Source organism: Protopterus annectens, chromosome 8.part0 (genome assembly GCF_019279795.1).
Source record: "Protopterus annectens isolate FY-2018-M chromosome 8.part0, PAN1.0, whole genome shotgun sequence".
Classification (NCBI taxonomy): Eukaryota; Metazoa; Chordata; order Ceratodontiformes; family Protopteridae; genus Protopterus; species Protopterus annectens.
Genome location: NC_056741.1, coordinates 1,773,727,675 through 1,773,741,860, shown reverse-complemented (window position 1 = coordinate 1,773,741,860; position 14,186 = coordinate 1,773,727,675). Strand labels below are relative to the sequence as shown.

The 14,186-nt window shown below is 37.2% G+C and overlaps 1 protein-coding gene across 1 annotated transcript in view; it reads right to left on the bottom strand.

The window, feature by feature from the left end:
- LOC122808563 (cytochrome P450 2J2-like) overlaps positions 1–14,186 on the bottom strand; it is a 555,879-nt gene that overhangs the window by 28,385 nt on the left and 513,308 nt on the right. The window contains exon 6 of the mRNA XM_044079519.1: positions 5,589–5,727. Coding sequence (XP_043935454.1) covers positions 5,589–5,727 — 139 coding nt within the window. The remainder of the gene's footprint in view (positions 1–5,588; positions 5,728–14,186) is intronic.

Here is a 14,186-nt window from a genome sequence, read left to right as displayed (position 1 = left end):
CTGCAGTCAGGAGTGTAGCACCCCTCCCCGTGTTACATTGCATTGTCAGTAATTCATCTACCTTGTGTGGGAATCAAACTCACAGCATTTTGCACCAAAGGTAAGTGGGTAACCTGTTGTGCAACTAACACAAACTCTATTGACACACAACTATGTAGAAAAGCAAATCCCCATGCAAGGGTAACAAACAAATTAGCCTCACAAATGTGAGGCGTCACCACAGGTGCGAAAATGTTATCTGAAATGGACCCAGACACTTGGAATCCACTGTCAACAGATGTCAGGTAACTAAATGCTCTAAAAACATTCAAAGCAAAGCTAAAATAACATTTGATTACTGAGTCCAAATGGTAATGCTTTTAAGACAATGAATAATTGTGTGTCTCTTGCATAAGCCAATATATCATTTCCACCTAAAACCTAATTTGTTTTAGAAAACTGATGGCATTTTCAATGGTACCCTTTATTCTTTAAAATGTCGGCTTCAAATTGTATTCTCTAATGAGACAGGCTGTGTCATATCATCTCTGGTCATGACTGAAAGGGGTCTGTTGGTCAGTTCACCTACCTGGTTGTCAAATTATAAGTAAATAAATGACACAGTTAAATAACAAAACATTAAATGATTTTGGGCGCTTATAACTTTGAGAAAACATGATAGTGATGATAACTGATGGCAGACAATAACTGACTACAGGTAGGATAACCTATGAGGTCATCATTTGGATATCTAGACACAAACTGATATATATATATATATCTATATATATATCTATATATATATATATATATATATATATATATATATATATATATATATATACACATACATATATATATATATATATATATATATATATATATATATAGGTTCATAGGTTCATACTAGGCTATCTGCCCGAGGGCATTTACAAGCCTAGCCCATAGTTTTGTGGCTTACGCCACCCCTTTAGTATGGGGAACTATACCAATTATTTTGCTGTGCCTCTGTCGAGCAGTGACACTGAGGTAATCCCTGGGGTATATCTGCGATCTCCCATCCGTTGGTCAAGATTTCTCTTGAACAAGGCCAGCGAGGTGCTCTGCCTCACATATACCGGGATTTTATTCCACAGCATAGGGAGTCTTTGGGTGATGAATCTATCCCTCCAGCACGTCCTATTAATAGCCGTGTCGAGGTTTAAGTATCCCGCCCTTGTGGCTCTGACGGATCTAGATTTTTTGAGGTGAAGCATATTCATCAAATCTGGGTTTGACATGGCCTTGTATGTTAGGCAAAGGTCACCTCTGAGCAAGCGTGGCGACTGAATAGAGCTGGAGTTCTTTCAGTCGGGCAGCATAGGACAGATGTTTGAGACCCTTTATCCTTTTGGTGAGGAACTTTTGTGGCCTCTCCAGCTGCTGCAAGTGTCGGGTCAGATACATTCCGAATGGGGCATTGTACTCAATCATTGGTCTGATGAGTGATGAGTATAGGGAGACTATGACCTCCCTTGATCTAGATGAGAATCCCTTCATGATAAGGTGGGCAATGTAGAAGGTCTTCCTAACTACTTTAGCTACATGGGTGTCGAATGACAGACTACTATCAACCTGGGTCCCCAGGTCCCTGATAACTTCTTCTGTGCTCAGTGGATTGCCACCTATTTGGTAGCTAGGGGTAACCTTGTTTTTCCCGAAGGGTATGACTATGCATTTTTTGGCATTTAACTTTAGGCCATGGCTCTGGCACCAGTTATCCGTTTCTGTGAGACCCTTCTGAAGGATATCTGTGTCAGATGTGTTTTCTACTATGGCCCAGTTTGCAGTCATCTGCAAACTTTGTCAGCCATAACCCTCCTGTGTTTGCTTGAACTTGGAAAAGTAGATGCCAAACAAGAGTGGGCCCAGGACTGAGCCCTGTGGTACACCACTTGTGACAGGCTTTGAGTCTGACATGGCGCCAGCAACTCTGACCCTGTGGGTACTGTCACTCAGCCAGTTTGCAACCCATCTTGTGATGTATGGGTTAACATTTAAGCTGATGAGTTTTTCAATGATACCCGAGTGGGGTATTGTATCAAAGGCCTTCGCCAGATCGAGGTAGGCTGTATGGACTGCCTTTCCCTCATCAATGGCTTTGGTGACTGTTTCGAAAAAGTCAACCAAGTTTAGAGGGCATGATCTGCCTTTGACAAAGCCAAACTGGGATGGATCCAAAGTCTGCAAATTCCCTATGTCTTTATTTATGAGGTCCATTATGATCCTCTCCATGGCTTTGCAGATAAGGCTTATCAAGCTAATGGGCCGGTAATTTCCAGGGTCGGTGAAGGCACCGCCTTTGTGAAGTGGGACCACAGTTGCAGTGCGCCACTCCCTGGGTACGTATCCAGAGGTAAGACTATGATTAAACAGCTGTCCTAGCCGTGGGTTTAATTCCTCGTTGAGTTGTTGGAGCACACAGCCGGGGACACCAGCCATAAACAAACTCTACAACAAAAGGAGGAAGCTACTACAAGATAGAGCAAAATCCTTAAAAGGTATGACACCCTTGACCATGTTCGTGATGATGAGATCAAGTATGTTTTCTCCTCTTGTGGGGATGGTGACTAGTTGTTCCATGGCATTTGAGTTTATGAATTCCAGGAACTTTTGGGCTAGGGTGTTTGGGCTTGAGTAGTGTTCCCAGTCTATATTAGGGTAATTGAAGTCACCTAGTATGATGGTGTTTGGTGATACATTTATCCCCTCTAGTGTTTTCAGGAAGGCCATGTGAGGTTCCTGAGTTTGTGAGGGTGGCCTGTAACATGCTACAATTTGCAGAGCAGTCTTGCCTATGGTTAATTGCACCTGGATGGTCTCCGATGCATCGTGCGTTGCCACCAGTCTTGCGGTGTGGGTGTCCTTGATGAATATGGATACCCCCCCCTCCTTTCTTGGTATTGTCCGGATTTTGGGGCGGAACGCATGATAAGAGGTAAAACCTGATAGTGCTGGGGTGCTCTCAGGAGCCTTGAACCAGGTTTCTGTCACTGCACAGACATCGATGTTCTCCATACTGAGAAGGGCCTCGAGTGCGTGCATTTTGAGATTTAGACTTCTGGCATTGAGCAGCATTACCCTTAGTTTTTTTCCTTTTTTGTGTTCTAGGGTGGTAGGTTTAGAATTTGAGCCTTGCCTAGAAAAGGCACTATGGGGGTGGCAAGAGCCTTTGCCAATATCCGGAATCCCAGGGGTGACAGGTGCAAGCCATCCCTTGCGAAGCAGCGTGGCTTGTCGAGCATGTCATCCCAGGCAGACAGACATTGGATCCCCTTTGAATGACACCAGAGTTTAAGCCAATTGTTAAAGCTGATCATATTATCTCTGTATTGTGGCATCATTCTTGGTGAAGGTAGGATACTGCTCAAGGTCAGGGTCATACCTGCCTGGGCTACATAATCAGAGAGCTCCTCAATGTCTCTTTTCATGTAGTCCAAGGAGGTACGTCTCAGGTCGTTTACACCAGCGTGGACAATGACTGAGTCGTATTTGTACCTGCTGTTGAGAGACCTGAGTGCTTGCGTTATGTGGCGGATTCTAGCGCCCGACAGGCAGCTTACTGTGACCTTCTCCTTACTCAGTCTGGTAAGCGGGACGTCAGTGTGTCTGACTATGGAGTCACCAATGACTAGTGTGTCTGGCATTGTGTTTGGCCTTAAGGGCTGTGACTGTTTGACACTCTGACTGTGAGGTCTATGTGTTGCAGGTGTTGTGTTCTGAGGTGGTGGTTGTTTGGGTGTCTGCTTTGGTGGCCTCTGCTGTTTTGGTAGATTTTTGATCAGAGCCGCCGAGGATGTCTTTGTGTGTTTATGTGTATGATTTGAGGTTGTGATGGTACTATGTGAGACTGGGTCTATAGTGTGTGTGGTAACCTTCTCCTCCTGACTGGTCTTGCCAGTCCTATGTTGAGAGAGCTCAGCCTCCAGTTTGGCCGTATAGTTGCATCTCTCGCATGTATTTGTGTTTTGTGGGAGGAGGAGAGGGTTTTCTGTGTACATGAGGCAATTGTAACATTGCCTCAATATTCCCAGGTTCACCAGCTGAGCAGGAGAGGACACTAGCAACTGATCCCTCGACATGCTAGAAGGACTAGACAAAAACTTTAAAAGAGATTCCGGGGACGTGGGTGACCGAGAAATGGGGTTTGCCTTTTGGGGTGCTATCTATAAGAGTGCCGTATCAAGGTAATAAGTACTGTAGGAGCAAGTGCTAGGTTTAACAGATAGAGAAAAGTCTACTTGGAGTCAAGTAGAGATGATCTTTTTAGGTATTAGAAAAAGCGCTAGTAACAGGGATGCTTAAAGGTAAGATTGAAAAGAATGCACTCTGCAGTGTGCACTAGAGAAGTTAGATATGAAAGTAGGTAACTTGAGTTTTACCTGTTTAAAAAGTTAAGGTTTAGTGGAGAGTTACTATTTTTAAAACAGCAAGATGGACTGAAAGGGGTGGTTACTTTTGTATTTTGGTACTATGAAATACTGTAGGATGGCCTATAAATTTAAATAATTGAAGGGGTGGGATTTCAAAAGTGATGGTTTTGTGATTACTCACATAAGCCAGTGAAAGTAGAGAGAAATGAGATATATGGTCAGATTAACATAAGAGGCGGGCAACTAGAAAGACAGTGGTATTTAACAAGACAACTTAAATGGGTGGGAGGGGAAAAATTCTGCCTGACTCAGAACAGAGAGAGCTGTGGTCTCTTTTGAAGTTTTAATATGCTGTTAAAACAGAATACAAGCAAAACACAAGGTAAAGAAAACAAACTACAGTATTCAAAATATAGAAAGGCAATACAGAAATACAAAAAATAACAGCAAACTAACCCTTCATTCACAGCAAAGTGTAGCAGAGTCTGGATGAGCCTTTCTGGTAAAAGCAGGAATGCTATGCTATATATATACATATATAGCATAGCACTTCTTGATCAGACCTAGCTAAGAAGGCCAAGACATTTTTATAACTCATGAACAACAGCTTATTGACCTTTCTACATTTTTAAAGAGCAATGTTTTATTGTGCATTCCCAAGATAGTGAGCTGAAACACTTTTATTCCTTCAGGAGGAATTTGAATATATCCCATGATACTTTGTTTAAAGGAGGTTTGCTGATGTAGCTCTAGACATATTTTCTACTTTTCCTGATTGAGTCAGTGTAACAAAGGAATAGTTCTTGCACAAACATAGAAATCATGCTGGCAATGATTTCCTATGGAAAAAGCAATTGGTGTGATACCCCTCAATGTCTTGTGTTTCAGGAACTTGACACTCATGCAATTTTCTCTCAGCCACCTGCAGTTATCCTGAAGCTGATCTTCGTTTTGTCCCAGGTTTGATTCTTTTGGTTTCTATCTGACTAATGTGTAGTTTTATGTAAGAATGTGCTGTTCAGGTGTCCTTAAAAGAAACAGTTCGGCTTACTGGATTTACTTTTTTAGCAAATGAAAATGCTACTCACACAGCAGTGAGAGATTAACAAACAAATAAAAAAGAAACTGTGCTTTTCATAATACCTGCCTTCAAATCACAGTATCTTATCAGTAGTTTGCAACAGTGAAAATTTGTACCTTGAATATCAGGGTATGTCATCAGAACAAGCAATGACCATAATGTCGCAGAAGCCTGTGTATTAGATCCTGCTTCCAGTAGATCAAACATTAAAGAATGCAAGTTTTCATCAGTAAATGAAGACCCGTCATTTTGTCTCTACAACAAGCAAATGAAAGTTAATGTCAGACACATCCATGACAAATGATTGTTATAGTCTTGTATCTTTCTACCACCATAGAGTGTAGCAAAGGTTATTGTACTATTTTAAAACTGTTTGTTGTTTTAGATCTGTACATTACTTACCAATTTATTGGTGTAAATCAGGAGATACATTTAAGATGTACAGAGATTGTACTTAACATGCTCTTTAGGGGAGTTCTACAACAAACCATATAATTCATCTGTAGTCAGATTTGGATTGGCCTTGGGAATATCTAATGGAAAAATGTACATACAACCAGTATGACATAATTATTACACCTGTTAAAATGCACAACAACTTTACACTTGTCTTTGAGAGAACAATTAATAATAAAATTGAGCTGTTTTAGCAACATTTACAGCAGTATATGTTGCAATATTTTAAATACTTTTAATTCCTGAAATAAATATTTCATATGGTGTCTGTTATGTTGTCTACTTAGAAAAATTTTAAATGACAGGCATACATATTCTTTAACCATCATTTGTACACATGTGGGGTTAAAATGTAAAAATGCTAGAATTCATTTTTCTGCAAACAGAAATATTAACTATAGAAGAAAAAGAAGATTAATTTTAGTGTGACCTTAATCTACAGTAAAACAAAACACAACTTATTGAAAACAATGAAGTTGCAATGTCATCCCCTCACATCATTTATTTTACTTGGGGACTTACTTGGTTTCCTTAACATTGTAGCAGAAAGGACATCATCATCATTTTCATCAGCCCCCTTTTTCCCATTTTCTAGACGGGTTTCCAGTGTTGCATCAACTGTCATCATCTCTCTCTCAGTTCAGCGTCACTCTGCTACCTTATTTGACAGGTATCTTGCTGACGAAAAGATATTGATGACGTTGTTTAATATGGGGAATTGTTCTGGTTTGTATATGAGTTTGTGGCAAGTGACCATTTGGAAGAGAGCTGTGGTTTGGGGTAGTTCTATCTAGTTTAAATGTTTGAGTGCCAGGCAGTAGTGTGCCCTATAAGGATTGTTTGTTTGTGGTGAATTTCGCAACTTTGTTATAACATTGGTTTATGAGGCTCACCTGGGTAGCATTCATGTCCATCAGTATTGAAGAGGAATAGAGAAGTGTGGCAGCATTAGTTAGGCAAGGAGCAATCTGTCATACATGCATATGTATATATCTATATATATATATATAAATATATATATATGTACACACCAAAAGAATCAAGTGCACGTCGCCAAAAATGGTGCATGGAGTGAAATACAAAGCTCCAAAACAAAAGATTCCAGCACTCAAAATAGCAAAGCTGATAAATCCAATATCGGATAAAGTAATTAGACCCAAAAGCACTTTAGAGGTACAAAAGTACTTTTAATATAAGACGGAACAAACATTCAGGTAGCTCCATCATGCAGCCATTCGGCTGAGCTGAAGAAAAACACAGATGGGTGACCGATTTTGCCCCCTGGCCTCGTCAGTGTAAAATTACAAGCAAGCATCACACCAGCCCATGTTTTATAGTGAGGAGATTTCTGGCAATGACAGTTACACTGAAAAAATAAATAAAATATATTAAACAAAAAAATCAAAAAAACAAATAAATATATACATACATATGTATATAAAGTATATAGCATATACATAATAGTATAAATGTTAATCTCCATATTCAATATATTATCATACTTTTAAATAGAAAAAACACTATTGAATATTAACTTTAAACTGTACATGAATAAATACCAAAAAGTATATAATCTCGTACAACTACATATATCCATTAATGAGTATGACAAAACAGTTATTAGATATAAACTAAAAAACTGTTAGGAAAGAGTAAAAGTAAATAAGGAAGGAAAAAGGGGGGAGGGGGGGTTTTATTTACCAGTGATCATTGAGACCAAGTTTGTACAGAGCCCTAAGCTTAATCATCCACGTTCTTTCTTTTTTATCCAAAATTTCATGTTTGCTTAAATCAGATAATCTACTACCCTTGATAGCATCAATACCAACAAAGAGAAATGAAGCAGTGTTATGGTCACATAAATGTTTATACACAGCACTTCTTACGCGTTTACAATTGATATCACTCAAATGTAAAGCAATTCTGCTCTTCAAACTTCTAGAGGTTTGACCAATATAAAAGGCACCACATAGGCTTACTACCATGTATATCACCCATTCTGTGTGGCAAGTGATAAGATGCTTAATATCAAAAACTTTAGAAGTATTAACAGAAGTGAAAGATTTGGTTGGTGACATCACCTTACAGTATACACAATTACCACAGGCATGTGAACCAGTTGGTAAGCCTCTGGATATACCATCCTTAGGCCAATCAATCTGTTTAAACCAAGAAAGGGATTCCCTTAAGTTCTTACCCTATCTAAAACTATATAAACATCTAGAATCCAAAAGCTGGTCAAAAAAAGGATCCAATTTGAGCACTTCCCAATGGTTATCTAGAACAGTCCGTATGTTGAAAAAAAAATTGTTCCATAATTAACCACAAATCTAACATTTTGATTGGACCTAGGTTTAAATGTGCTAGAGTTATCTGAATTGAAATTGGTTGATTTCAAAAATTCATGCCGGGAATAGTTAAGAGCCATCGATTTTTGTATTTGGATGTTAAACTTGTCATAACCTCTTTTAATGAATCTATCACTCATGTTATTCAATTCCATCTTGTAATCTTCTTGTTCATTACATATACGCTTAAGTCTGCAAAACTGCGACTTAGGTATATTATGGGTGATGTGTTTTGGATGGCAACTACTTGCCTCTAATATACCATTCTTAGTAAACTGTTTATGAAAAATGCCTGTATTAATAGTACCATCAGTTACTTTGGTTACCTATACATCCAGAATATCAATATTACTCATCTCTATTCTATCAGTGAATTTTAAACTAAGAGTATTAGAATTGAGATATTTTACAAAATCCTTCCCACCTTCCAAGTTTCCAGACCAGACACCCCAGCAATCATCCAAATAGTGAAGCCACATCACCAGATCTTTCTTAAAAATATTTTTATCTGAATATATAAGTTGCCACTCAAGATATCCCATATAAAGGTCCACATAGATGGGTGCGAATGTGGCGCCCATGGCAGTTCCTCTCATTTGTAGGTAACATTCACCGCAAAAGTAGAAAACATTATATTTCAGTACTATCTTAACCAACGCAATCAAGAATTCAATGTGGGTATGGCTATATTTCCCATAAAAGGTAAGCCAGTGTCTGAGAGCTAAAATACCACCATGGTGCGGAATGTTTGTGTATAATGATTGCACATCAAGTGTGCAAAGGAAACAATCAGGGTCAACTTGCAAATCGTCCATGAGACATAAAAAGTCACTAGAATCTTTAATCCTGGCTCTAACAAGTCCTAACAAAGGTTTTAATTGTTGTTCCAAATAAACAGACAAAGGTTCTGTCAAAGATCCACGTCCTGAGACAGTGGGTCTTCTAGGAGGGTTATTTATAGCTTTGTGAATTTTGGGGAGAATGTGGAACCTCTGGGGTTTTGAATTGTCCACTGTCAGTTGTCTATGCAGGGAATCTGATATATCCACATTTGTGACTGCAGTATGCAAAAATTCATCAATCTTTTTCTTAAAGTCCATAGTAGGATCTAAAGGTAGCTTATAATAAAAATCTAATATCATTCAACCGTTTATGAGCTTCAGTTAGATAATCTTTCTTAGACCACATGACTACATTTATCAGCCCCCTTTATCAGCAGTCACTATTATTATGTCATGATTATTTTTAAGATGTGTTAATGCCTGTCTTTCTTGTTTTGTTAAATTATCACCAAACTCCCTAAATATAGAGTTTTGTCCCATATGTAGCTCAAGTAAAACTAAATCCTCAAACAACTTAACATGAGGATGGTATGGTGGTTGAAAAGTAGATTTTCTGAAATGAAAAGGGACAAGAAGATCAGCAGTGTTAGTAACATTTTCAGTATCAGATTTATTACTGAAAAAAATATTTAAGATTTAAATTCCTGCAAAATTGTTTTAAATCAAGACATGATTCATGTTCAGAAACAAAACAAGAAGGTACATAGCTAGATCCTTTATTAAGCACACTTTTTTCAAAAGGTGTCAACACATAGTCAGTTAAATTGATAATGAGATCATCCATGTCTGCATGACCATTAAGTTCTACATTTTGGTAAGGTCCCTGAATATTTGTTCCATGTTGCTCCCTGGTCTGCCTGCTGTGCTTCTGCCCTCCTCTTCTAAAGGGCCTATTCTGCCCCTCAATCTATTATGTAAAGGTGAAATTTGTTCCTCCAAACCTTCTGTCTCAGTATCAGTACTTGGGGGATTCGAGAAAACATCAGAGGTACTAGAATCAGTAGTCAAATCAATGGTTCTGGTAAGCTTAAGTATAGATCTATTTATTTTATGCTTTTGTTTAAAATGCTTATTAGCAGGTTCTGAGAACCTGACAGATCTCTTCATTGATTTCCAAGAATAAACGGTATTATTTTTGACATCACCCATATCTTGGTTAAATTTCTTAAGCGTTTTATTTTTTATTTCTTTCTCAAAATCATTCACCTCAGTCAAATAAGTCTCATACAATTTGTTATAGTCACTTTGATTATCGTGCTGTTGTATTGTATCAAGACAATCATCAAGTTTCCCCTTCATTCCCACAAGTGCACTTTCATAATATTCAATAAGTAATTCAATGAACAATTTGGACGCTGTGTTTTGTATACAACGCCATTTGTTCATGAAGTCAAGATTATCTTTCCCAACACCTGGTTCCAAGTAAACACGTAAACCACACGGAACTATCTCAGCCCTTTTATATGCTTTTAGTAGTTTAATATCCCAAGTAGTTGAATGATACTTCTTGGTATGTAGTGTTAATTCTTTAAACAAATGTGATATACTAAAAGTCTCACTCACCCCTATAAAATTGTTGTTGCTGGTGATGCCATTTTGACCCTCAAAGAAGGCCAAATCATCCATATCTTACAATAAGTTTGTAACAAAAGCACAAAGGTTGTCTCCATTAGCTATGAATGTATAGAGTCCCAATTCAATGAGTCACGAAAAAGAAATGTAATCCAAATGTTCAAAAACGCAACAGCACTACAAGTATAAACACACCAAAAGAATCAAGTGCACATTGCCAAAACTGGTGCATGGAGTGAAACACAAAGTTCCAAAACAAAAGATTCCAGCACACAAAATAGTAAAGCTGATAAATCCAATATCGGATAAAGTAATTAGACCCAAAAGCACTTTAGAGGTACAAAGGTGAGGGACAAATTTCACCTTTACATAAGAGATCGGGGGGCAGAATAGGCCCTTTAGAAGAGGAGGGCAGAAGAACTGCAGGCAGGCCAGGGAGCAACATGGAACAAATATTCAGGGACCTTACCAAAATGTAGAACTTAATGTTCATGCAGACATGGAATGATCTCATAGTCAATTTAACTGACTATGTGTTGACACCTTTTGAAAAAAGTCTGCTTAATAAAGGATCTAGCTATGTACCTTCTTGTTTGTTTCTGAATATGAATCATGTCTTGATTTAAAACAATTTTGCAGGAATTTAAATCTTAAATATTTTTTCAGTAATAAATCCGATACTGAAGATGTTACTAACACTGCTGATTTTCTTGACCCTTTTCATTTCAGAAAATTTACTTTTCAACCACCATACCATCCTCGTGTTAAGTTGTTTGAGGATTTGGTTTTACATGAGCTACATATGTGACAAAACTCTATATTTAGGGAGTTTGGTGATAATTTAACAAAACAAGAAAGACAGGCACTAACACGTCTTAAAAATAATCATGACATAATAATAGTGAATGCTGATAAAGGGGGCTGATAAATGTAGTCATCTGGTCTAAGAAAGATTATCTAACTGAAGCTCATAAACGGTTGAATGATGTTAGATTTTTATTATAAGCTACCTTTAGATCCTACTATGGACTTTAAGAAAAAGATTAATGAATTTTTGCACACTGCAGTCACAAATGGGGATAGATCAGATTCCCTGCATAGACAACTGACAGTGGACAATCCAAAACCCCAGAGGTTCTACATTCTCCCCAAAATTCACAAAACTATAAATAACCCTCCTGGAAGACCCATTGTCTCAGGATGTGGATCTTTGACAGAACCTTTGTCTGTTTATTTGCAGCAACAATTAAAACCTTTGTTAGGACTTGTTAGAGCCAGGATTAAAGATTCTAGTGACTTTTTATGTCTCATGGATGATTTGCAGGTTGACCCTGATTGTTTCCTTTGCACACTTGATGTGCAATCATTATACACAAACATTCCGCACCATGGTGGTATTTTAGCTCTCAGACACTGGCTTACCTTTTATGGGAAATATAGCCATACCCACAATGAATTCTTGATTGCTTTGGTTAAGATAGTACTGGAATATAATGTTTTCTACTTTTGCGGTGACTGTTACCTACAAATGAGAGGAACTGCCATGGGTACCACATTCGCACTCATCTATGTGGACCTTTATATGGGGTATCTTGAGTGGCAACTAATATATTCGGATAAAAATATTTTCAAGAAAGATCTGGTGATGTAGCATCGTTATTTGGATGATTGCTGGGGTGTCTGGTCTGGAAACTTGGAAGGTTGGAAGGATTTTGTAAAATATCTCAATTCTAATACTCTTGGTTTAAAATTCACTGATAGAATAGCGATGAATAATATTGATTTTTTGGATGTACAGATAATCAAAGTAACAGATAGCACTATTAATACAGGCCTTTTTTGCAAACAGTTTACTAAGAATGCTATATTAGAGGCAAGTAGTTGCCATCCAAAACACATCACCCATAATACACCTAAGTCGCAGTTTTGCAGACTTAGACGTATATGTAATTAACAAGAAGATTACAAGATGGATTGAATAACATGAGTGATAGATACATTAAAAGAGGTTATGACAAACGTAACATCCATATACAAAAATTGATGGCTCTCAACTATTCCAGGCATGAATTTTTGAAATCAACCAATTTCAATTCAGATTCAGATAACACTAGCACATTTAAACCTAGGTCCAATCAAAATGTTAGATTTGTGGTTAATTATGTAACAAATTTTTTTCAAGATACGTACTGTTATAGATAACCACTGGGAAGTGCTCAGATCGGATCCTTTTTTTGGCCAGCTTTTGAATTCTAGATGTTTATATAGTTTTAGACTTACCAACTGATTCACATGCCTGTGGTAATTGTGTATACTGTAAGGTAATGTCACAAACCAAATCTTTCACTTCTGTTAATACCTCTAAAGTTTTTGATAGAAAACATCTTATAACTTGCCGCACAGAATGGGTGATATACATGGCAGTATGCCAATGTGTGGTGCCTTTTATATCGGACAAACCTCTAGACGTTTGAAGAACAGGATTGCCTTACATTTGAGTGATATCAATTGTAAACATGTAAGAAGTGCTCTATATAAACATTTATGTGACCATAAGACTGCTTCATTTCTCTTTGCTGGTATTGATGCTATCAAGGGTAGTAGATTTTCTGATTTAAGCAAACATGAAATTTTGGCTAAAAAAGCAAGAATGTGGATGATTAAACTTGGGGCTCTGTACAAACCTGGTCTCGATGATCACTGGTAACTAAACCCCCCTTTTTTTCCTTCTTTATTTACTTTTACTCTTTCCTAACAGTTTTTTAGTTTATATCTAATAACTGTTTTGTCATACTCACCAATGGGTATATGTAGTTGTACGAGATTATATACTTTTTGGTATTTATTCATGTACAGTTTAAAATTAATATTCAATAGTGTTTTTTCTATTTAAAAGTATGATAATATATTGAATATGGAGATTAACATTTATACTATTATGTATATGCTTATATACTTTATATACATATGTATGTATGTATTTATTTGTTTTTTGATTTTTTGTTTAATATATTTTATTTATTTTTTCAATGTAACTGTCATTACCAGAAATCTCCTCACTAAAAAACATGGGCTGGTGTGATGCTTGCTTGTAATTGTACACTGACGAGGCCAGGGAGGCGAAATCGGTCACCAATTTGTGTTTTTCTTCAGTTGAGCCGAATGGCTGCATGATGGAGCTACCTGAATGTTTGTTCCGTCTTATATTAAAAGTACTTTTGTACCTCTAAAGTGCTTTTGGGTCTAATTACCTTATCTGATATTGGATTTATCAGCTTTGCTATTTTGAATGCTGGAATCTTTTATTTTGAAACTTTATATATATATATATATATATATATATATATATATATATATATATATATATATATATATATATATAGGCCTACTCTGACCCATCAAACTGTGTTTCACTGAAACATAATCAGGCAAACTCTTTTTTGCAAAAGCGCATTTTCAAAAAAATGCACTTTCACGAAAAAGAAATAAACTGAAA